The following is a 24701-nucleotide window of genomic DNA, read 5'->3' as shown; positions in this document are numbered from 1 at the left end:
AACATCAGGGACCGACTGATATTCTGCAAAAGGTACAGGGAGTGGACTGCTGAGGACTGGGGCAAAGTCATTTTCTCTGATGAATCCCCTTTTCAATTGTTTGGGACATCTGGAAAACAGCTTATTCGGAGAAGAAGAGGTGAGCGCTACCACCAGTCTTGTCTCATGCCAACTGTAAAGCATCCTGAAACCATTCATGTGTGGGGTTGCTTCTCAGCCAAGGGAATCGGCTCACTCACAGTCTTGCCTAAAAACACAGCCATGAATAAAGAATGGTACCAGAATGTCCTCCAAGAGCAACTTCTCCCAACCATCCAAGAGCAGTTTGGCGCCCAACAATGCCTTTTCCAGCATGATGGAGCACCTTGCCATAAAGCAAAGGTGATAACTAAATGGCTCATGGAACAAAACATAGAGATTTTGGGTCCATGGCCTGGAAACTCCCCAGATCTTAATCACATTGAGAACTTGTGGTCAATCATCAAGAGACGGGTGGACAAACAAAAAACAACAAATTCTGGCAAAATGCAAGCATTGATTATGCAAGAATGGACTGCTATCAGTCAGGATTTGGTCCAGAAGTTGATTGAGAGCATGCCAGGGAGAATTGCAGAGGTCTTGAAGAAGGGTCAACACTGCAAATATTGACTTGCTGCATTAACTCATTCTAACTGTCAATATAACCTATTGGTACTCATAATATGATTGCAATTATATTTCTGTATGTGACATAAACATCAGACAAACACTAATAAAAACCAGAGGGCAGCAGATCATGTGAAAATATAATTTTGGTGTCATTCTCAAAACTTTTGGCCATGACTGTACTCCTGATATCACGCCGGCCTTTGTAGAAAACACCAGTGATTGTCTTACCGTTGTCTCCAACATCATGTCCTCCCTCTATCTGAAACTGAACCTGTCAAAAACTGAACTCCTTGTGTTTCCTCCCTCTAATCCTACCTTTGCCCGACATTGCCGTCTCCATGTGTGGTTCCACCATTACTCCCCAGCAACAGGACTGGAGCATCTACGCTTGGCTCCAGGAATAACGAAACTATAGGAAGATAATGTACATTTCACCATTTCCAGCTGACGTATTATTATCTCCCTAATAACGAGTCTTCTGTTCCTACAGTTTGGAGTCGGAAAAAGCCACAGAACATAATTTTGTCTACGTAAATTACACAGGACTCGTAAATTACCAAAAAGCTTTTAGATTGACAGCAATGTGCAGGTTCTCCATCTACTATTTCCCTTTTGATCAGCACAATTGCACTTTGAGCTTTCAAAGCCAACTCCACGCAGGTAAGTTATGGTCTATGTCTTCAGGAAGTCCATCGACACATGTATTTCTGCTCTTATCTGCCCAACCAAACGGATGGCTGCTGGGGTATTATAGACATTTGTGTATGTTCGAGGTTTACGGAGCGGTAGGATCTGTTTTTTTAAGGATGAAATCTTGTGACGGTACATCTACAAAATTAGCAAATCGTTCTTTCATATGAGTTGTGCATATTTTCTTCTGTTTCTAGTCGAACATATAAATGTGTCCATGTGGAGAAAATGGGAGGCTATAAGAGCGGATTTTCCAAAATTTTACAAAGCCGGAGAATGGGAACTTCTTGGTATCGATTTCAGTTACTTATTAGTAGATAACCATTGGGACAAGTTTGGTTTGCTAGAAGTCTATGTGAGTTGACGCTAATGGTTTCTCATTTATTTACGCTATGGGCACCAATGTGCAAAAATCTTCAATACCCTACATTTTTTTGATTACTTGTGTTTTTTGTAATTTTTTTTTTAGATTGCATTAATTTCCATACATTTATGTATAGTCGTTGCTATAAAAATTCTTCTGAAAAATAAAAGATTAAAGTCATATCTTAGCTTTCTTTACCCAAAGATTAATTTGTCGCCTATGTATCTAAATAGCTTTTGCTGGGCAGATTGATGGGTGTTCTGTGCTCTATGATGGCATATTGGCATGCTTTACAGTAGAACATTTTTAAACATTTTGTCAAATGTTATGCCAGGAAACGTTCTCAGGAAAAGAGCATATTCCCTTATTAATACAATTAATTTTTACACAGATCATCTTTAGGAGACATCCAATATACTACGTTGTGAATCTAATTATCCCCAGCGCGTTTCTCATCATCATGGATATCGTCGGCTTCTACCTCCCTCCACAAAGTGGAGAAAGGATTTCTTTCAAGATCACCCTCCTTTTGGGCTATTCAGTCTTCCTCGTCATAGTTTCAGAAACTTTACCTGTCTCCCCACAAGGAACTTCAGTAATAGGTATCACCATCATAAAAAATCTGCTTACCCCACAGTTTCATGTATCTGTCTGAAACATCTGTGCCGATTTGTGCCTCCTCCTATTATTTCCCTGGGACTTTTGGTGCTGCTTTATAGGGGACCGATGTGGTTACTTTTTGGTCTAGGTTTTGATGACTCCTTGCTGAGAAACCTGGGCAGGACAGTCAGCTATTTACAAGGACTCTTTTATCACACTGACTATTCAAACCAAGTAACAGACACTCGGTGCTCCGCGGCAGGGCCAAACATTTAAATTCACCTTCCTACCTGCTTGTTTTCCCGCTTTCTCCTCCCTTCTCTAGCTCTATGAAACCAGAGCTGTCAATCAAATAAAGGTGTAGTAGAGATAGCGGGAAAAAACAGCTGGAAAGATGAATTTACATGATTGACCCCGCCGTGAAGCACCAAGCGGTGGGACTTAGTTAAAACAGTCATCTTGTGCTCACAGAGTCTATTTAAACTCCTGAAGCTCTGACTCCACTATCGGTCAATGGCATTGCTACTGGTGTACCCCTGTATGCTCCGATTATTCTGTTCTTGGCTTGACTTTTGACTACCCGATAGTTTTACGATTTTGTCTATGACTAGTGATGAGCGAATCTACCTGTTGCTCGGGTTTTCCCAAGCATTCTTGGGTGGTCTCCGAGTATTTGTGACTGGTCGGAGATTTAGTTTTCTTCGCCTCAGCTGCATGATTTACAGCTTCTAGCCAGCTTGATTACGTGTGGGGATTTCCTAGCAACCAGGCAACCCCCACATGTACTCAGGCTGGCTATTAGCTGTAAATCATGCAGCTGCGTCAACAAAAACTAAATCTCTGAGCAGTCACAAATACTCAGACACCACCCGAGCGTGCTCGGGAAAACCCGAGTAACAAGTACACTCGCTCATCACTAGCTATGACGTGACCTCCTGGATCTGACCCAGCTACCTGACTATTCTCTTTGCTATCTTGCTCCATACAACAGGAACTGACTCTGTGACCCTTGATTATTGACCCCAGTATAAATCTAGATCCCAGTACAGGGGTTAAAGGGTGAAGATCAGGGCAAACTTTGGATTCTGGGAAATAGAGTAGCTTGTGCCAAGACTGTTCGCTGTAGCCATTCTGAAGCTGCCAGGTGACCACAAACAGTGCTCGCGTAACACTCTCCTCAACTAAAAAAGTAGAATAAGTATGAAATTCAGAAATAAAAATTAGGAATGATGGGGGACTAGAGTCTGTCAGAAATTATCGCCCTGAAAAATTACAAAGAGGAAAACTAAGTAGTAATAGTAAATGGTTAAAGCCATTTCAACTTTGCATAAATCAATAGTGGAAACAAAAATGCAACATTTCCTTTCAGGGAAATCAGCATTTTCCTCACTTATAAGACACTTTTTCTACCCCTCCTCCTGCTTCCTGAATTCATTGTTCACTCTTATAAATAACTAAAATCTGGTCTACCAGCTCATGGGGATAAGAGTACAGCTAAAGTTTTTGAAGAAAGATTGGGAGCAGAAAAAAGAGAGTGACAAAGACACCGATACCGTGTTGCTGCTTTCTAGTGTCTGTTTTATCTCACCCCAGTGCCGGATTCACAGCTACACTGCTCAGTGCTGCTTATTCTGAACTTGTGTTACGTCGAGAAATGAGAGCAGGAACCTCTCATGTCTGTGTGTGCTGTGCATGTGCTGTGCATCTTTAGCAGCTAGTCTCCCACCCACTAGCTCAAAGAGAACTAAAATTTAGAAAAGAGCCTGAAGAGGGGAGTTCATATTCTTAAAAGTCACTTAAGACTTTTGTATGGCATTAATCTTACTTTTCAAGATTTTAGGATAGTTTTGATCTCCTGAGTTCCTGTGATTCCCTAGAATGCTTTCTTAAATTGGCTTTTAACATCTTAAACATGTACTATCCCGTACACATCCATAAGCGAGGGATGAAATAGTGTCATGAACACATCGAAAGTTGTCTTCAACTTCAAGTTGTCTCATTCACACATTCGATTTTTCAGTGTACAAGAAAAACGGACCAATTATTCTGATCAGGTTGTGAAAAACATGAATAGAACTTGTACGTGAAAATTCTTCTTGTGAATAAGGTCTAACTCTTACAAACTTTGAGATGTTTGTAGAAGGCTTCTTCATATACTGTATTTTGTCATTTACTTATTGTTGTACTTTTATCTTTTCTTTTAGCTATGTATTTCCTGGTCTGCATGGCTCTACTCGTCATCAGTTTGACAGAAAGTATTGTAATAGTTCGTTTAGTCAACAGGAAAAATATCCAGTCAAAGGTCCCCAAATGGTTGAAGAAACTGGTTTTGGAAAATATGACCACTTGGCTTCGCATGAAAGACAAGAGCCGGTATTTTCCACCTAGTGTCAACTCCTCTGATGCATTGCAGGAGACGGGAACTACAAGTACTGGTAAGTTCCAATATATTTAGCGAATATGTAGTAACTGATTCACATCATATACAGTTTATGGGGATTATATTCCATGAAATCTTATTTCTCACGCTGGTTATGTTATGTGTCGTGGCTTTTCCGAAGGCCAATCCGGGTTGGAGAATTGGTACTTATCCCTCCTGTATGGAGTCACTGTAAGGGAACGTTCACATAGGGATTTGCTGCAGATTTTTTCAGAGTATCTGCAGCAAAATCTTCTGCAAAATTCAGAAGTGTTACATGTGGATTTTCTACAAATGTCACCCTTTCTATTGCATAGGGTGAGATCTGCAATATTTCTGCACACAAATGGTCGATTTGTTAAATTCTCATCCATTTAGATTAAAATATATGTTCTCGATAAATATAAATACCATTTGTCCGGTCTTAATCTACAAGTCTGCAGTCAATTTATGTTACTGCAGACTTGTGTACCCTCACATCGCACGCACTGCACACTGTGAGGATTCTCCGATGCCGGGAGCGGGCGGTCATTTGACCGCAAGTATGCAATATGCATATTCCTGGCCAGACTCCGACTAGACATGTCCGGCCTCACTCGATTCACTTGCATTGAGCGAGGTCGCATCCATTTAGACAGCATGTGACCACATGCAAATCACATACTTTCAGTTGCATGCCCGTCATTCCATGCGCTGGCACCAGAGAATCCTCTCAGCGCGCAGTGTGCACAATGTGAGGAATCTCAAGTCTGCAGTCACATAGATTGACTGCAGACTTGTAGCTTAAGAACTGACAATCCCATTGAGGATTTTACTGCACATTTGCTGTGGATTTTCCATGAATTATTGCAAAGGGTGAAATCCACTGTTTAAACCACTTACCACCCAAGAATCTAATTGTATATCCTAGGAAGGGTGCGGATGTATGGAGTGGAACAAAGAGCCAAACCCTCTCCATATAGGCAGGTGCCAGCTGTGTTATACAGCTGGCAGCTGCATCTAATAGAAAGCTGGCTAGCTCTGATCACTGCTGTTTGACCACTGAAATGCCATTATCAATTTGTCAAGGGGCACGATCTTGGTAAGGCATTAGTTTGGGGGGGTGCTGCTCCCCTTACACAATGACACTATGGGGTGTCAAAGGATTGCCACCATCTTGGTGCTCCCGTGAAGCTCCGCTACAGTATATAGAGCGAGCAAATAAACTTTTGCAAGTTCAAGGTCCTTTAGATGGGACTAAAAAATAAAACAAGAAATTAAAAAAAAGTTTTAATTTACCCACCAATGCAAAAATAAATAAAAAAATGTATATTTAATATTGTTCACTTATTTATTGTATTACTGGTTTCTGGTTCCGCCTCTCCAATTATTTTAGATTTTTTTTTTTTTAATAAAGAAAAAAAAATCCCATCAACCAGAGACACAGAATCTGAAACAAAATTAGCTTGGAAGATAGGGGTTAAATTAGTCCTGGGTCAAGTCCAAGAACTCTATACTGTTGAATTCAGACACCGGTGTATCACGGGACCGAGAACAGACCACAATTCACGGTACGACCACTGATTTACTGACCCGGCACAAATGATGCTGAGAAGTTCAGATCAGGACACCTGCGGTGAGTCTATGCATCACAGTTATTCTCAGGCCATGATACCTGGAGGTCTGAATGAGGCCTTAGAAGGGAGAGTAGTGGATGGGTAATCTAACAACTGCTTCTAACCGGCAAGGGTCAAGGTGTCAGTTGGATGTTTAAATAACCTTGCCCCTCTATTGGCCGATGACCACTTTTTTCTACACTGACTAGTGTTGAGCGATACTTTCCGATATCGGAAAGTATTGGTATCGGAAAGTATCGGCCGATACCGTCAAAATATCGGATCTAATCCGATACCGATACCCGATCCCAATGCAAGTCAATGGGACGAAAATATCGGAATTAAAATAAACCCTTTATAAACTTGTAGGTTCATTCTACATGAAGGAAAACAACTAAGAATAATGTAGGATGTATTGGGGGACGTGGCGGAGACATTAAAGGCACAGAGGTTTAGCCCAATGTAATAGAATAGCAGGTTTTTTTTTTTTTTTATGACGTTCGGCGGTAGAAAGATTTTGACTATGTTAATTTTTTTTTATTTTGTCAGATATTGATGTTTCACTACTTCCACGCCCTTCACCTTCTTTTTTACTTCTCCCACACTTTCTTCTTCATTATCCTCATCATCAGCTTCTTTGACATCAACTTCTTCACCTTATTCATCTTCTTCTTCATCTTCTACCTATTATTTTTTTGGTTACATTGTTCATATTCTTTTTATTTTACTATTATCTTCATCATATTCTACTTCTTCATCATATTCTTATTTGTGACAGGCATTCCCGTAGTTGTTATCTATAAAAGTTTGAAGATTACACCTTCCGTTCTGCCTGTCACAAAACAGTTACATTTGTCCGCGTTCAGTTTGGCCTGCAGCATCAGGCTTTATCCAGGGGCACCACGAGGAGGAACGGACTCACCCCCATACACTGCTTAGTCTTCTTCTGCTTATAATTTAGATAATATTTTTTGCTCTGATATTTAGTGTTATGCTTAATGTTCTTCTGCTCTTTGTTCTGCAGCCTCTTGTTCTTCTGCTTCTCGGTCTTCCAGGTTGTCGTCGTCTCCAGGGTCGTCGTCTCCGGGGTCGTCGTCATCGGGGTGGTCTTCAGGGTCGTCGTCTCCGGGGTCGTCGTCATCGGGGTGGTCTTCGGGGTCATCGTCTCCAGGGTCGTCGTCATCACGGTGGTTGTCGTCTCTGGTGTCGTCGTCATCTTAGGGGTGGTCTTCCGGGTCATCGTGTTTAGTCTCTTGAACTTGGAAATGTAGCAGAAGGTACAAGAAGGCTGAGAAAATGCCGAGAACCAGCTGATGGAACTGGAACTCGGATGGCTACCCGAAGGTCCAAGAGCCAATGGAACTACCGAGGACCAGCTGACGTTACTGGAACCCGGTTACTAAGCAGGAGGTACCCGTGCCTGAAAGCACTACCAAGGACCACCTGACGTTGGTGGAACTCGGATACCCAGAGGGAGGCACCTAAGCCAAAGGCTCTGCCCGGAACCAGCTGACGGTACTGGAACCAGGATGGGGAGCAGAAGGTACAAGAGCAAAAGACACTGCCGAGAACCAGCTGACGGTGCTGGAACCCGGATGGGTAGCCGAAGGTCCAAGAGCCAATGGAACTACCAAAGACCAGCTGACGTTACTGGAACCCGGTTACTAAGCAGGAGGTACCCGTGCCTGAAAGCACTACCAAGGACCACCTGACGTTGGTGGAACTCGGATACCCAGAGGGAGGCACCTAAGCCAAAGGCTCTGCCCGGAACCAGCTGACGGTACTGGAACCAGGATGGGGAGCAGAAGGTACAAGAGCAAGTGTCTGCATGGCTTTTGCAGGACACGATGCCGGCTGCACAGCAGGGGAACAGCTGGCAGTGCTGAACCCCACTGACACATTGGCTGGTGTTTTTCTCTGTGCAGCTAGCAGTACCGGGCCCCAACTGGCGGTGTTAGAGCCCGGGGTCAGCAGGAGGAGGAGATGGAGCAGAGTGTAGGCCGAAGCCTGCACTGGCGGCAGCTTTGGGTCTGTTGTGCCTGCGTGGCTGTTGCAGGACACGTTGCCGGCTGCACAGCAGGGGAACAGCTGGCGGTGCTGAACCCCACTGACACATTGGCTGGTGTTTGGCTCTGTGCAGCTAGCAGTACCGGGCCCCAACTGGCGGTGTTGGAGCCCGGGCTCTGCAGGGGGAGCCGAGTGTAGGCCGAAGCCTACTTGAACCAATTTCAAAGGTAACCTTTAACCCCCCCTCAGGGGTTACAAAGTAGAAGAGCCACAGCTTATGCAGCAGTAGTGCTGCACAAGTCAAAGGTTGCTCTTTTAATTTTGCTCCTTGCACACGCTGAATGAAACACGTATAACATTTAGCCCTTTATACAGTCAAACTGTGTTGGAGGCGCGAGTTCCCTTTGTAATGAGACGCAGCACAGATGTCAAGAATCCCACCTTGGTGCTGGGTGCAGCCTCCTGAGCGTTGTTATTTGCTGTACAGGAGTCTGCGCTGTCGTGTTATCCCCTGGCCTAGCGCTGTTAGCGCTGCCCATCTTCTGACCTCATTTAATGTCGGCCGCTGCGGTTCGCGATGACCATGAATCCCAGCCCCGCGGTGTCTTAACATTGTTAAAACACTGCGGGGCTGGGATTCATGGCCTGGCGCAGCACATATGTTCGCCTCTCGCACTCGGGTCCTTACACCCGCTGCAGACTGTGCGGCGTCAGCTGATCCCTTATCGCATGCCACGGCCATGAAGCCGCACAGTCTGAAGAAGGCGGAAGGAGATGAGGGACAGGAGAACTGATGCACTGCTCATGCCCATCAATCACACCCTCGCAGTCCCAAGAAATAAGACACCGAGGGGCGTTGTGTGGGTCAGGGCGGCCGCAGAGGCGCAGGCAGCCAAACAATGATGCCAGAAGACGGGCAGCGCTACCAAGGGGGTTGCAGCGTGTCATTACAAAGGAAAGTCACACCCCCGGGACGGTTAAATGGTCACACAGAGGACACATTTCAGACGTGTTTTCAGTTCCACATGTGCGAGGAGAATACGTTTATGAGCCACCTTGCACACATGCAGCATTACCGCTGTACAAGGTGGCCTTAAAAACGTACAAACGCCTGGGGGAGGGGGGACAGGTTCCCTTCAATTTCAGTTCTTGTGTCTGCGTGGCTTTTGCAGGACACGATGCCGGCTGCACAGCAGGGGAACAGCTGGCGGTGCTGAACCCCACTGACACATTGGCTGGTGTTTTTCTCTGTGCAGCTAGCAGTACCGGGCCCCAACTGGCGGTGTTAGAGCCCGGGGTCAGCAGGAGGAGGAGATGGAGCAGAGTGTAGGCCGAAGCCTGCACTGGCGGCAGCTTTGGGTCTGTTGTGCCTGCGTGGCTGTTGCAGGACACGTTGCCGGCTGCACAGCAGGGGAACAGCTGGCGGTGCTGAACCCCACTGACACATTGGCTGGTGTTTGGCTCTGTGCAGCTAGCAGTACCGGGCCCCAACTGGCGGTGTTGGAGCCCGGGCTCTGCAGGGGGAGCAGAGTGTAGGCCGAAGCCTACTTGAACCAATTTCAAAGGTAACCTTTAACCCCCCCTCAGGGGTTACAAAGTAGAAGAGCCACAGCTTATGCAGCAGTAGTGCTGCACAAGTCAAAGGTTGCTCTTTTAATTTTGCTCCTTGCACACGCTGAATGAAACACGTATAACATTTAGCCCTTTATACAGTCAAACTGTGTTGGAGGCGCGAGTTCCCTTTGTAATGAGACGCAGCACAGATGTCAAGAATCCCACCTTGGTGCTGGGTGCAGCCTCCTGAGCGTTGTTATTTGCTGTACAGGAGTCTGCGCTGTCGTGTTATCCCCTGGCCTAGCGCTGTTAGCGCTGCCCATCTTCTGACCTCATTTAATGTCGGCCGCTGCGGTTCGCGATGACCATGAATCCCAGCCCCGCGGTGTCTTAACATTGTTAAAACACTGCGGGGCTGGGATTCATGGCCTGGCGCAGCACATATGTTCGCCTCTCGCACTCGGGTCCTTACACCCGCTTCAGACTGTGCGGCGTCAGCTGATCCCTTATCGCATGCCACGGCCATGAAGCCGCACAGTCTGAAGAAGGCGGAAGGAGATGAGGGACAGGCGAACTGATGCACTGCTCATGCCCATCAATCACATCCTCGCAGTCCCAAGAAATAAGACACCGAGGGGCGTTGTGTGGGTCAGGGCGGCCGCAGAGGCGCAGGCAGCCAAACAATGATGCCAGAAGACGGGCAGCGCTACCAAGGGGGTTGCAGCGTGTCATTACAAAGGAAAGTCACACCCCCGGGACGGTTAAATGGTCACACAGAGGACACATTTCAGACGTGTTTTCAGTTCCACATGTGCGAGGAGAATACGTTTATGAGCCACCTTGCACACATGCAGCATTACCGCTGTACAAGGTGGCCTTAAAAACGTACAAACGCCTGGGGGAGGGGGGACAGGTTCCCTTCAATTTCAGTTCTTGTGTCTGCGTGGCTTTTGCAGGACACGATGCCGGCTGCACAGCAGGGGAACAGCTGGCGGTGCTGAACCCCACTGACACATTGGCTGGTGTTTTTCTCTGTGCAGCTAGCAGTACCGGGCCCCAACTGGCGGTGTTAGAGCCCGGGGTCAGCAGGAGGAGGAGATGGAGCAGAGTGTAGGCCGAAGCCTGCACTGGCGGCAGCTTTGGGTCTGTTGTGCCTGCGTGGCTGTTGCAGGACACGTTGCCGGCTGCACAGCAGGGGAACAGCTGGCAGTGCTGAACCCCACTGACACATTGGCTGGTGTTTGGCTCTGTGCAGCTAGCAGTACCGGGCCCCAACTGGCGGTGTTGGAGCCCGGGCTCTGCAGGGGGAGCAGAGTGTAGGCCGAAGCCTACTTGAACCAATTTCAAAGGTAACCTTTAACCCCCCCTCAGGGGTTACAAAGTAGAAGAGCCACAGCTTATGCAGCAGTAGTGCTGCACAAGTCAAAGGTTGCTCTTTTAATTTTGCTCCTTGCACACGCTGAATGAAACACGTATAACATTTAGCCCTTTATACAGTCAAACTGTGTTGGAGGCGCGAGTTCCCTTTGTAATGAGACGCAGCACAGATGTCAAGAATCCCACCTTGGTGCTGGGTGCAGCCTCCTGAGCGTTGTTATTTGCTGTACAGGAGTCTGCGCTGTCGTGTTATCCCCTGGCCTAGCGCTGTTAGCGCTGCCCATCTTCTGACCTCATTTAATGTCGGCCGCTGCGGTTCGCGATGACCATGAATCCCAGCCCCGCGGTGTCTTAACATTGTTAAAACACTGCGGGGCTGGGATTCATGGCCTGGCGCAGCACATACACTCACCGGCCACTTTATTAGGTACACCATGCTAGTAACGGGTTGGACCCCCTTTTGCCTTCAGAACTGCCTCAATTCTTAGTGGCATAGATTCAACAAGGTGCTGGAAGCATTCCTCAGAGATTTTGGTCCATATTGACATGATGGCATCACACAGTTGCCACAGATTTGTCGGCTGCACATCCCAAAGATGCTCCATACAAGGCAGGATGGATCCATGCTTTCATGTTGTTTACGCCAAATTCTGACCCTACCATCCGAATGTCGCAGCAGAAATCGAGACTCATCAGACCAAGCAACGTTTTTCCAATCTTCTACTGTCCAATTTCGATGAGCTTGTACAAATTGTAGCCTCAGTTTCCTGTTCTTAGCTGAAAGAAGTGGTACCCGGTGTGGTCTTCTGCTGCTGTAGCCCATCTGCCTCAAAGTTCGACGCACTGTGCGTTCAGAGATGCTCTTAGGCCTACCTTGGTTGTAACGGGTGGCGATTTGAGTCACTGTTGCCTTTCTATCAGCTCGAACCAGTCTGCCCATTCTCCTCTGACCTCTGGCATCAACAAGGCATTTCCGCCCACAGAACTGCCGCTCACTGGATTTTTTTTCTTTTTCGGACCATTCTCTGTAAACCCTAGAGATGGTTGTGCGTGAAAATCCCAGTAGATCAGCAGTTTCTGAAATACTCAGACCAGCCCTTCTGGCACCAACAACCATGCCACGTTCAAAGGCACTCAAATCACCTTTCTTCCCCATACTGATGCTCGGTTTGAACTGCAGGAGATTGTCTTGACCATGTCTACATGCCTAAATGCACTGAGTTGCCGCCATGTGATTGGCTGATTAGAAATTAAGTGTTAACAAGAAGTTGGACAGGTGTACCTAATAAAGTGGCCAGTGAGTGTATGTTCGCCTCTCGCACTCGGGTCCTTACACCCGCTGCAGACTGTGCGGCGTCAGCTGATCCCTTATCGCATGCCACGGCCATGAAGCCGCACAGTCTGAAGAAGGCGGAAGGAGATGAGGGACAGGCGAACTGATGCACTGCTCATGCCCATCAATCACACCCTCGCAGTCCCAAGAAATAAGACACCGAGGGGCGTTGTGTGGGTCAGGGCGGCCGCAGAGGCGCAGGCAGCCAAACAATGATGCCAGAAGACGGGCAGCGCTACCAAGGGGGTTGCAGCGTGTCATTACAAAGGAAAGTCACACCCCCGGGACGGTTAAATGGTCACACAGAGGACACATTTCAGACGTGTTTTCAGTTCCACATGTGCGAGGAGAATACGTTTATGAGCCACCTTGCACACATGCAGCATTACCGCTGTACAAGGTGGCCTTAAAAACGTACAAACGCCTGGGGGAGGGGGGACAGGTTCCCTTCAATTTCAGTTCTTGTGTCTGCGTGGCTTTTGCAGGACACGATGCCGGCTGCACAGCAGGGGAACAGCTGGCGGTGCTGAACCCCACTGACACATTGGCTGGTGTTTTTCTCTGTGCAGCTAGCAGTACCGGGCCCCAACTGGCGGTGTTAGAGCCCGGGGTCAGCAGGAGGAGGAGATGGAGCAGAGTGTAGGCCGAAGCCTGCACTGGCGGCAGCTTTGGGTCTGTTGTGCCTGCGTGGCTGTTGCAGGACACGTTGCCGGCTGCACAGCAGGGGAACAGCTGGCGGTGCTGAACCCCACTGACACATTGGCTGGTGTTTGGCTCTGTGCAGCTAGCACATCTGGGCCCCAACTGGCGGTGTTAGAGCCCAGGGTCAGCAGGAGGAGGAGAGGGAGCAGAGTGTAGGCCGAAGCCTGCACTGGAGCAAGTTGAAAGGGAAACTTTACCCCCCCCCCCCAGGCGTTTGTAGCTGAAAGAGCCATCGTGTACAGCACTAATGCTGGAAAAGGTAAACTTAGCTCTTTTAATTATGGTCCTTGCACATGCTGAACCTAACACTTATAAAAAGTGTCCCCTCCTACCGTGATACCGTCCGGTAGGTGGAACTTTCCTTTGTGATGTGACGCAGCACAGCCGTCATTCTTACCCCCTTGGCGCCGTGCGCCGCCTCCTCAGCGTTGTTTGAATCAGTCCCGGAGCCTGCGCTGTTAGGTTAGCCCTTGGCCATGCACACATTTTGCGCTGCCCGTCTTCTGACATCATTTGGTGTCAGGCTGGCTGCGCCTGTGCGGCCGCGCTGGCCGAGAGCCCGCCTCGTACTGTCTTCAGATTTAATCCCACTGGGGGCCTGAGATCCATGGACATGCGCAGTGCATATCTGAACCTCCACCTCTCACTCATCTCCCTACGGCTTCTTCTGACTGTGCGGTGTCACGGCCGTGGCATGCTATTAGGGACCAGCTGACACCACACAGTTTGAATAAGCCGTAGGGACAGGTGGAGGAGGAGGAGGTAGGAGGAGGTAGGAGGGATTGCCACACACACAGCAAGGGAACAGCTGACGTTACTGAACCCCAATAACAGAGGAGGGACTGTTGACTGTGCGTACAGCACTTCTGGACGGCAACTGGCGGTGTTGGAGCCCAGGGACAGGAGGGGGAGGTGGAGGAGGTAGGAGGGATTGCCACACACACAGCTGGGGAACAGCTGACGTTACTGAACCCCAATAACAGAGGAGGGACTGTTGACTGTGCGTACAGCACTTCTGGACGGCAACTGGCGGTGTTGGAGCCCAGGGACAGGAGGGGGAGGTGGAGGAGGTAGGAGGGATTGCCACACACACAGCTGGGGAACAGCTGACGTTACTGAACCCCAATAACAGAGGAGCGACTGTTGGGACTGTGCGGACAGCACTTCTGGACGGCAACTGGCGGTGTTGGAGCCCAGGGACAGGTGGAAAAGCAGAGGAACACAATGTAGGCCGAAGCCTGAGAAAGTCGAAAGGGAACCTTTAACCCCCCCCAAGGCGTTTGTAGCTGAAAGAGCCAGCTTGTGCAGCACAAAAGATGCAAAAGGAAAAGGTGGCTCTTTTCATCATGCTCCTTGCAAACACAGAACTAAACACTTATAAAATGTGTCCCCTGAAACCGTGAAACCGTCCCGGAGGTGGGACTTTCCTTCGTAATATGACGCAGCACAGCCGTCATTCCTACCCCCCCCCCTCAGCGTTGTTTGATTCCGTCCTGGAGCCTGCGCTGTTAAGTTATCCCTTGGCCAGGCACACTTAGCGCTGCCCATCTTCTGACATCATTTGTCAGGCTGGCTGCGCCTGTGCGGCCGCGCTGGACGAGAGCCCGCCTCGCAGTGTCTTCTGATTTTATCCCACTGGGGGCCTGGGATCCATGGCCATGCGCAGTGCATATCCTCGCCTCTCACTCCCCTCCCTACGGCTTCTTAAGACTGTGCGGTGTCACGACCGTGGCATGCTATTAGGGACCAGCTGACACCGAACAGTCTGAAGAAGCCATAGGGAGATGAGTGAGAGGTGGAGGTTCAGATATGCAATGCGCATGTCCATGGATCCCAGGCCCCCAGTGGGATTAAATCAGAAGACACTGCGAGGCGGGCTCTCGGCCAGCGCGGCCGCACAGGCGCAGCCATCCTGACACCAAATGATGCCAGAAGACGGGCAGCGCTAAGTGTGCCTGGCCACGGGATAACATAACAGCGCAGGCTCCGGGACGGAATCAAACAACGCTGAGGAGCCGGGGCGCAGCGCCGGGGGGGTAGGAATGACGGCTGTGCTGCGTCATATTACGAAGGAAATTCCCACCTCCGGGACGGTTTTACGGTATCAGTGGACACATTTTATAAGTGTTAAGTTCTGCGTGTGCAAGGAGCTAAACCAAAATAGCTACCTTTTCCTTGTGCAGCATTACTGCTGCACAAGGTGGCTCTTTCAGTAACAAACGCCTTGGGGGGGGGGGGGGACAGATTCCCTTACATTTCAGTTGTTGTGTCAGCGTGGCGGTCGCATGACACATTGCCGGCTACACAGCTGGGGATCAGCTGATGTTACTGAAACCCAATAACACTGGGTCGTTTGTTTTGACTGTGCAGACGGCACTTCTGAGCCTCAACTGGCGGTGTTGGAGCCCAGGAATTTAAGTTCAGGTGGTAGAAAGATGAACACAACAGGAGACCTGGATAACGTATACAGTGACCTAATTATTTAATCAGGAGGAGGAGTGGCAAATTCCTGCGAGATCCAGGCCTTGTTCATTTTCAGGAAAGTAAGCCGGTCAACGTTATCGGAGGATAGTCGCATGCGACGGTCAGTTAGTACACCACCTGCAGCACTAAAGACACGTTCCGATAATACACTGGCCGCAGGGCAAGACAGCACCTCCAATGCATACTGGCTTAGCTCTGGCCATGTATCCAGCTTTGAGACCCAAAACTTGAAAGGGGAAGAGCCGTCTGGGAGTACAGCAAGAGGGCAAGACATGTAGTCTGTCACCATCTGACGGAACCGTTGCCTCCTGCTGACTGGAGCCGTCTGTGATGGTGTAGACTTTTGTGGGGGGCACAGAAAACTGTGCCACAGTTGGGCCATACTGGTCTTGCCTTGGGCAGAGGCACTGCTTCTGCTCCCTCTTTGTGCAGAGCCTCCACCACTGCCTGGACGCACTGAGCTGCTTTGGAATGCACTAGCAGCACTTCTCTCAGTTGGAATGGAGAAGATGATGGAATTGACCAGTGTGTCTTGGTACTCCCGCATTTTTCGCTCCCGGTTCAACGGTGTGATGAGGCTTTCTACGTTGTCCCGGTAGCGAGGATCGAGGAAGGTGAACACCCAATAATCAGACATGTTGAGAATGTGGGCGATGCGGCGGTCGTTTCTCAGGCACTGCAGCATGTAATCCACCATGTGCTGCAGACTGCCAACTGCCCAAGAAATGCTGTCCCCTGCTGGAGGCGTGATATCTGCCCGCTCGTCATCACCCCACCCTCACTGTACACACTGAGTACTGGACAATTCGGTAACTCCCTCCTCTGGACGGATGTCTTCCTCCTCCATTGACTCCTCCTCATCCTCCTCACAAACTGTCCCCTGCCTACGCGTTTGTGAGGAACCACGTGGCGCTGACTGTCCAGAAGATGATGGAAATGGTGAATCCTCATCCTCCACCTCTTCCACAACATCATCCCTTAGCGCTTGCAGTGATTTTTCAAGCAGGCAGATAAGGGGGACAGTCATGCTGACTAGTGCATCATCTGCACTCGCCATCCGCGTGGAATAATCAAAGGGACGCAAAACCTGGCAGACGTCATTCATAGTGGCCCACTCTGTGGTTGTGAAGTCTGTACGGCGCTGACTGCGACTTCTTTGCGCCTGAAGCAGCTGGTACTCCATTACAGCTTGCTGCTGCTCACACAACCGCTCCAACATATGTAACGTGGAATTCCACCTGGTAGGTAGGTCACATATGATGCGATGTTCCGGCAGGCGGTGTCGGCGCTGCAGAGCCGCAATGCGCGCTTTTGCCGTGCTGGAACGCCGCAAGTGAGCACACTCTAGGCGGACCTTGTGCAGCAGTGCATCAAGATCCGGATAGTCCCTCAAAAAGCTCTGCACGACCAAATTGAGCACATGTGCCAGACATGGGATGTGAGTGAGGTTGCCGAGGCCCAGAGCTGCCACCAGATTTCGGCCATTATCACACACTACCATGCCTGGCTGGAGATTCGCTGGCACAAACCACACATCGCTCTCCTGCTTGATGGCATTCCAGAGCTCCTGCGCTGTGTGGCTACGATTCCCCCAAAAAATTAATTTCAACACGGCCTGTTGACGTTTGGCCACGGCTGTGCTCATGTCGGTCGTAACAGGTACACGTTCATCACGGGTCCATGTGGAGGTGGACTGTGACGGCTCCTGCAGCGATGATTCTGAGGAACTGGTGTAAGAGGAGGAGTCAATGCGTACAGAATGGATTCCTGCAATCCTTGGAGTGGGCAGGACACGTCCTGCGCCACTCGCACGGTCTGTACCCGGCTCAACGACATTAACCCAATGGGCAGTGAGGGACAGGTATCGCCCCTGTCCATGTTGACTGGTCCACGCATCGGTGGTGAGGTGGACCTTGCTACTGACGGCGTTCAGTAGCGCGTGTTTTATGTGTCCCTCCACATGCTTGTGCAGGGCAGGGACGGCTTGCCTGCTGAAGTAAAAGCGGCTGGGCACATTGTACTGTGGGACTGCCAATGACATCAAGTCACGGAAGCTGTCAGTCTCCACCAGCCTGAATGACAGCATTTCCAGTGAAAGAAGTTTGGCAATGCCTGCAGTCAGAGCCTGTGCTCGTGGGTGGTTTGACGAGAAAGGCCGCCTTTTCTCCCATGCCTGTACTACCTATGGCTGTAGAGTGGGCTGGGAGTGTGTGGATGACTGGGAAAGTGGTGCTGCGGGTGGAATTACAGCGGGTCTCTGGACAACAGGGCCAGAGGTTCTTCCACGGCGATCCTGGGAGGAAGCCGAACCAGCTGCGTGTGAGCTAGAGGAAGAGGCAACACGAGCTGAAGAGGTGGTAGCTGCCGCTGTTGGTTGGCCTAGCTCTTCAGTGTGTTTTTCTAACTCCGCCGGGTGCCTGTTGCGCACATGTTTCCACATGTTGGAGGTATTGAGGTTGCTGACATTTTTCCCTCTTTTGACTTTTTGATGACACACCTTGCATCTGACATAGCAAATGTCATCTGCAACTGTGTCAAAAAAGGACCAGGCACTGCAAGTCTTGGGAGCGCCCTTTTTGGCTTTTGGAAGAGACATGCTCCTAACGGGTGCCAAAGCGGAGGCTGCAGGATCCGCAGTCTTCCCCCTCCCTCTCCCTCTTTGGGCCGTACGGGGAATCTCTTCCTCAGAGCTGCTCCCACCACCTTCCTGTCCCTCACGCCAAGATGGGTCAAGGACCTCATCATCTACACTACCCTCTGCCCCCAACTGCTCCTCCTGGGTAGTCTCAGCAGCAGAGCACGCACCAGTAAGTGGCACCTGAGTGTCATCATCAGCTGATGCGGCCTGCGATGTGGTGACCGGAGCCACTGGCCCACCCGCCTCTTCAGAGGAAGAGAGAAAAAGCTGTTGGGCATCACTGCACCCTGCCTCTTCTTCCATTTCTCCAATGCTGCTTGGCTGGCCCCCTGTTTCCAAGCCAAGAGATTCAGAGAACAGAAGTAGAGACGGCTCCTGTCCTGGGCTCTCTGTCTGCCTGGGCAATTTGGCAGGTGGTGAAGAGACAGATGGCTGCTCTCCAGTGCTCTGTGTCTGAGAGGATGTGGCACTAATTGAAGTTGATGCATTAGCTGCCATCCATCCGACAACGGCTTCAATTTGTTCTTCACGCAGCAGCGGTGTACGGCGCTCTGACACAAAGCTGCGCATGAACGACTGTTGCCTGGTGAATGTGGGTGCTGATGAGTCACCGGTGCCCGCAGCAGGCACAGAATCCCCACGTCCCCTCCCTGCTCCGCGCCCACGCCCACGTGCCTTACTCACTGCCTTCTTCATCTTGGTTGACTGATAAAGATAAGCAGAAAAGTACTAACGGCTTTGTGTGCTTATTCCTGAGCAACTCCTCCTAACAGGTATAAGAAACACTAATTTTCTAAAGTGTGGACTAGACTTTAATATGAGCTAATGTGGCCTACACAAATGTAAAGTGGTGTAACTGGTGTGTTTGGTGAACTTTATTATTTATTTATTTTTTGGGGGCTGAACTGACAACGGATAGAGCTGCAGTCACACGGAGACCGTGCAGACAGCCGTAAACGGCGCTGCAAGGCCCAAAAACCCTCCTCTACGTTATCCTATGTAGTGTTTTTCCACAAGTTAGCTGGAGACGGGTGGAAAGACACTAATAGGAATTTTTTGAAAAAATGTGCAGCAGCCTGCACTACTTAAAACAAAATGAAAATTGATTTGGCGGTATGACGCAGTGAACAACCCTGAGCTGGAGACAACCAGGCTATGGCTGCTCACAGACTACAGGGCGAGCTGCAATCACACGGAGACCGTGCAGACAGCCGTAAACGGCGCTGCAAGGCCCAAAAACCCTCCTCTACGTTATCCTATGTAGTGTTTTTCCACAAATTAGCTGGAGACGGGTGGAAAGACACTAATAGGAATTTTTTGAAAAAATGTGCAGCAGCCTGCACTACTTAAAACAAAATGAAAATTGATTTGGCGGTATGACGCAGTGAACAACCCTGAGCTGGAGACAACCAGGCTACGGCTGCTCACAGACTACAGGGCGAGCTGCAGTCACACGGAGACCGTGCAGACAGCCGTAAACGGCGCTGCAAGGCCCAAAAACCCTCCTCTACGTTATCCTATGTAGTGTTTTTCCACAAATTAGCTGGAGACGGGTGGAAAGACACTAATAGGATTTTTTTGAATAAATTAGCAGCAGACTACACTACTTGAAAAAAAAAAAAAAAAAAGAACAGTATGAGGCAATGAACCACCCTCCCTGAACTGAATACAACCAGCTATGGATGGCCTATGTGGCTGCACTCAGACTAGAGAGTGGGCTGCACTCACACACACACACACAGAGAGACCTTGCAGATCGCTGTGAAAACAGCGCTACAAGGCAAAAGCAAGGTGAATAGTAGGTGAACACAGCGGTTGCTAAATTAGCCTTTGGAAAGCACAAAGAAGCAAATCGCTATCTCTAAACTGTCCCTCAGTCAGCAAACAGCGTCCTGTCACTAACTGAATTCACAGCAGAGTGATCGCAAAATGGCGCCAGCGACTTTTAAACTGCATCATGACATCATTTCAGCAGCCAATCACAGCCTTGCCAGTAGTTTCATGCCCTCCATGCTAAACAGGATGTGCCCACACTTGGAATCATTCTCATTGGCTGAATTTCTGCATTTTGAATCTTGGAACTTCCGATTCCGGTATCCGATACGCGGCAAGTATCGGAATACCGGTATCGGAATTCCGATACCGCAAGTATCGGCCGATACCCGATACTTGCGGTATCGGAATGCTCAACACTAACACTGACCCAAGGCACTGGCTGCTCAGCAACACCTAATTTACATAATAAACTAAAGGGATAAAAGTTTTGTTTTTTTTCTCCTGATTTCTTTAATCTCCTGTTCGAAACTCTTCTAAATGAATACAACATAAATGTGATAGCCGTCATATTCTTTCCTTATCGACATAACATTTATTTATTTCTAGACGAATTATCCAAATGTTCTGAAAATGGAGGAAGCTTTATTACATCACCCGTGACTGTGTCAATAACTGAGCAGCCCGAGATCCTACGAAGAATCCTGAATGAGATCGTGTCTCTCCGACAACATCTCCAGCAGGAGGACGATCAGGAAAACTCCAAAGAATGGCTACTTGTTGCATTCGTGCTCGATAAATTTCTCTTCTGGGTTTATCTGATGGTTATTTTGATTTTTGTTGTTTGTTTGGCAACCTCTTGGTCACATTACTATATATAATTAGCAGCAGATAGAGTTTTAAAGTAAATTTTTTGTTATGAATTAATTGATAATCAGAGGTATACAATTGACAACCATGGCTCCAGAACTTGTGCATCTAGTCTCTTTCCTGGCCACAAGACCATGGCCAGGACAGGTTAAATGGAGCAGTTGGTCATGCATGGGCTCCGCCACTCCATTCCAGTCTACGGCACTGATGAAGATAGCCGAGCACAGAGCAACCAATGTGGTGTAAAGAGATTGAGAGGAACAACAGCAGTGCGCGTGTACAACCAGCAGCCCTCAGCGGCGCGCTTGTGAAAACAACAGGGAAGACATTTTAATAACAACAAAGATCAAGGACCTGGCATAAAAAGTTTTTAAAAGTTGCTAAATGATGCAACTTTTGGCATTCTCACGCCATTTTTGCCTTGGTCTGACAAAGCTGCGGCTTGACCAATGCATGACTAGTGGCAGCGTTTTCTACTCCACAAATCCTACTCCAATAGTGGCTGGTGTAGGATTTATGGTGAGGTGCACGCAGAGATGCGCGCCACTCGTTCAGTGCTCCTGATTCATGAAGAAGAGTGAGGAGTGTCTAACACCATCATATCACTTATCAAGACCGGTGTGAACAACGAGGGTCTTGAAGTATTGGCCCCATGTCTTTTTGCTTCAGACCGGCAGGGTTAAACTGAGGAGTGAGATAGAAATTGCATATAAAAGCATGTACAAAAAATTACAAAGTAGGATCGGGGACTCCCGCTGTAAGTCCATTATCACGATTTTGGATTGCCTGGGCACTGGAGTTTCTAGTGATTGCCCCAGGTCTAACATGTGCAAAAACTCATGAGGCTCCTACTTGGCCTTCAAAAAAAAAGCAATTCTGAAAAACAGAATGTAAAATTCCATTTTTTTTTAAGTGACTTGTTTTACTTACAATATAGTTAGAGATGAGTGAAAGCGAACTGTAAAGTTTGGGCTTCGTTTCAGATACCCGGTGTCCGATGCTGGACTCCGAACATGGACTTTTCTTGGTAGTCAATTTTACAGTTCAGGAAGGAGAGAGCGAGTGAGAGAGAAGAGAAAGAGGGAGGAAAGAGAAGAGAGAGGGGGCGAGAAAAGAGAGAGAGAGGAGAGAGGGAGGAGAGAGAAGGGAGAGAGGGAGGAGAGAGGTGAGAGGGAGGAGAGAGAGAGAGAAGGGAGAGAGGGAGGAGAGAGGTGAGAGGGAGGAGAGAGAGAGATGGGAGAGAGGGAGGAGAGAGGTGAGAGGGAGGAGAGAGAGAAGAGAGAGGGAGGAGAGAGAAGAGAGAGGGAGGAGAGAGAGAGAGGGAGGTGAGAGAAGAGAGAGAGGGAGGAAAGAGAGAAAAGAGGGAGGAGAGAGAGAAGAGAGAGGAAGGAGAAAGAGAGAAGGGACAGAGGGAGGAGAGAGAAGAGAGAGAGGGAGGAGAGAGAGAAAAGAAAGGAGGGAGAGAGAGAAGAGAGAGGGGGTAGAAAGAGAGAAGGGAGAGAGGGAGAAGAGAGGAAGAGGAGAGAGAGAGGTGAGAGGGAGGGGAGAGAGAGAAGGGAGAGAGGGAGGAGAGAGGTGAGAGGGAGGAATGAGAGAAGGGAGAGAGGGAGGAGAGAGAGAAGGGAGAGAGGGAGGGGAGAGAAGAGAGAGGGAGGAAAGAGAAAAGAGAGGGAGGAAAGAGAAAAGAGAGGGAGGAGAGAGAGAGGAAGGAGAAAGAGAGAAGGGAGAGAGGGAGGAGAGAGAAGAGAGAGAGGGAGAAGAGAGAAGAGAGAGGAAGGAGAGAGAGAGAAGAGAGAGGGAGGAAAGAGGGAAAAGAGAGGGAGGAGAGAGAGAAGAGAGAGGGGGGAGAAAGAGAGAAGAGAGAGGGAGGAGAGAGAAGAGAGAGAGGAAGGAGAGAGAGAGAAGAGAGAGGGAGGAGAGAGAAAGAGAAGAGAGAGAGAAGTGAGAGAGGGAGAGAGAGATTTTCTAGCTCCAAAGTTCTGGTCCTCATTGATTTCTATGGGTTTCAGGATCAGGTTCAAGTTCGGGTACAGTTTTTGTACCTGAACCAAACTTTGGGCTAAAATTCGGCTGAACCTGAACTTCCATGGGTCTGCTCATCCCTAAATATAGTCTATTATGTTACAACATATAAAAACATAGCTAAATAGTATCGCTACATCCATAATGGCAAGTGGCGCAAAATAAATGGTATTTTTCTAAATTCGTGACCACTGTAAAAAAATAAAGCCTATGCAAAACAGTGCCAGAATTGCTGTTTTTAAAAAAAAAAAAAAAAACATCCCCCAAAAAGGAATACAACTTATTCAATAAGACCAGACTACAGAATTAATTGTTCCAACACAGGATTCTGGAGTAAAGGAGTAAAGTTGGCCATAAACGTTTTTCTTTGTGCTTTCAGCCATTTGCTATCTCTCTCTCCTCCCGTCACACACATGCATGCTCAGTGTGACCGAGTGTTCATATGTTCTGAAGAGGGAGAAGGGACTGAGCCACCTTTGGTGATGGCTTATCTATAGTAAGATCAGACAAGTGGAAATGTAACATTCCCAACCCTTCTCTCTAATATCTGCCAATTGATGAATGCAGCTAATGTGCACGTGTTGTGGGCGTGTGATTACACTCCTCCTCCTAAAACACCTACACATTAGATGCTTATTATTTTTATATTTACACAGTGAACTCCAATACAGTATGTTTTCAGAAATTAGAACAGAAGAAAAACTTTTTTTCTAAGTAAAAAAATACACAGGATTTGTCCAGATACCTGCGCTCAGTGACTTGCCATTCATTCTTTTTTCAGTGCACAGATACTGTTGTAGTTCCAGCACCTGTACTGCTGGCAGAATGCTGATAATTTCCCTAACTTCCAAGCATGCATAGGTCCTGTCATAATCTAATAGCCTGCATGCACTGACCTAAAAGTCCTCATCTTTCCCACACAGGACAGAAGGAGCACTGAGATTAAGACCCTCATCCAATTACTGTAATCCATCTCTGGGTAACTGCTACAAATTAGAAGAAAAACACCTAGTGGCTCGTACTTTGTAGTGATTTTTCAGGGGCAAGACAACATGATTTTTAAAAAAAAAAAGAGATTTGCAGATTGTTTATTACATTATCTAATAAATGAAATTAAGGCATGCAATAACATTAATGCACTGTATACATTGTAATAAAAATGCAATATTTGTTTGTGATTGTTGCATAAATATATATTAAAGTATATTTGCGTTTGAGGGTTTATTTTTTGCTCATTTCTATCACCTCTGGTTTAATTGATGTTTATTCCTAATGGAAACAAATAAATATAATTAAGTCTGGGGATAGATTGAATTGTTGACCACTCATTAGCATTCTGCCAGCATAATAGGTGCTTGAACATCTTTCCCTTACTACCGAGCGTGCATAGATCCTGCCATATTCCAATGGCTTGCCTACTTTAAACTGGGAAAGCCTATATTTCTCTCTCAGAAAGAAGAGCAGGAGCTGCCCATATTTCATGTATTACATGTATTAAAATAAATCGCATACTATAAATAAATATATAAATATTATAATATTATAATACTAGATGGTGGCCCGATTCTAAAGCATCGGGTATTCTAGAATATGTATAGTAGTATATAGCACAGCCCACGTAGTAT

General features: G+C 48.1%; 1 protein-coding gene across 1 annotated transcript in view; it reads left to right on the top strand.

The window, feature by feature from the left end:
* The window catches only part of LOC143767834 (5-hydroxytryptamine receptor 3A-like), a 33890-nt gene that overhangs the window by 6894 nt on the left and 2295 nt on the right, over positions 1-24701 (top strand). Inside the window, exons 4-8 of the mRNA XM_077256355.1 lie at positions 1139-1308; positions 1536-1693; positions 2094-2304; positions 4507-4737; positions 20794-21008. Of these exons, the coding sequence (XP_077112470.1) occupies positions 1139-1308; positions 1536-1693; positions 2094-2304; positions 4507-4737; positions 20794-21008 (985 nt within the window). The remainder of the gene's footprint in view (positions 1-1138; positions 1309-1535; positions 1694-2093; positions 2305-4506; positions 4738-20793; positions 21009-24701) is intronic.

Source organism: Ranitomeya variabilis, chromosome 4 (assembly GCF_051348905.1).
Source record: "Ranitomeya variabilis isolate aRanVar5 chromosome 4, aRanVar5.hap1, whole genome shotgun sequence".
NCBI lineage: Eukaryota > Metazoa > Chordata > Amphibia > Anura > Dendrobatidae > Ranitomeya > Ranitomeya variabilis.
The sequence above is the reverse complement of the archived record's forward strand: the minus strand, read 5'-3'. Positions and strand labels throughout refer to the sequence as shown.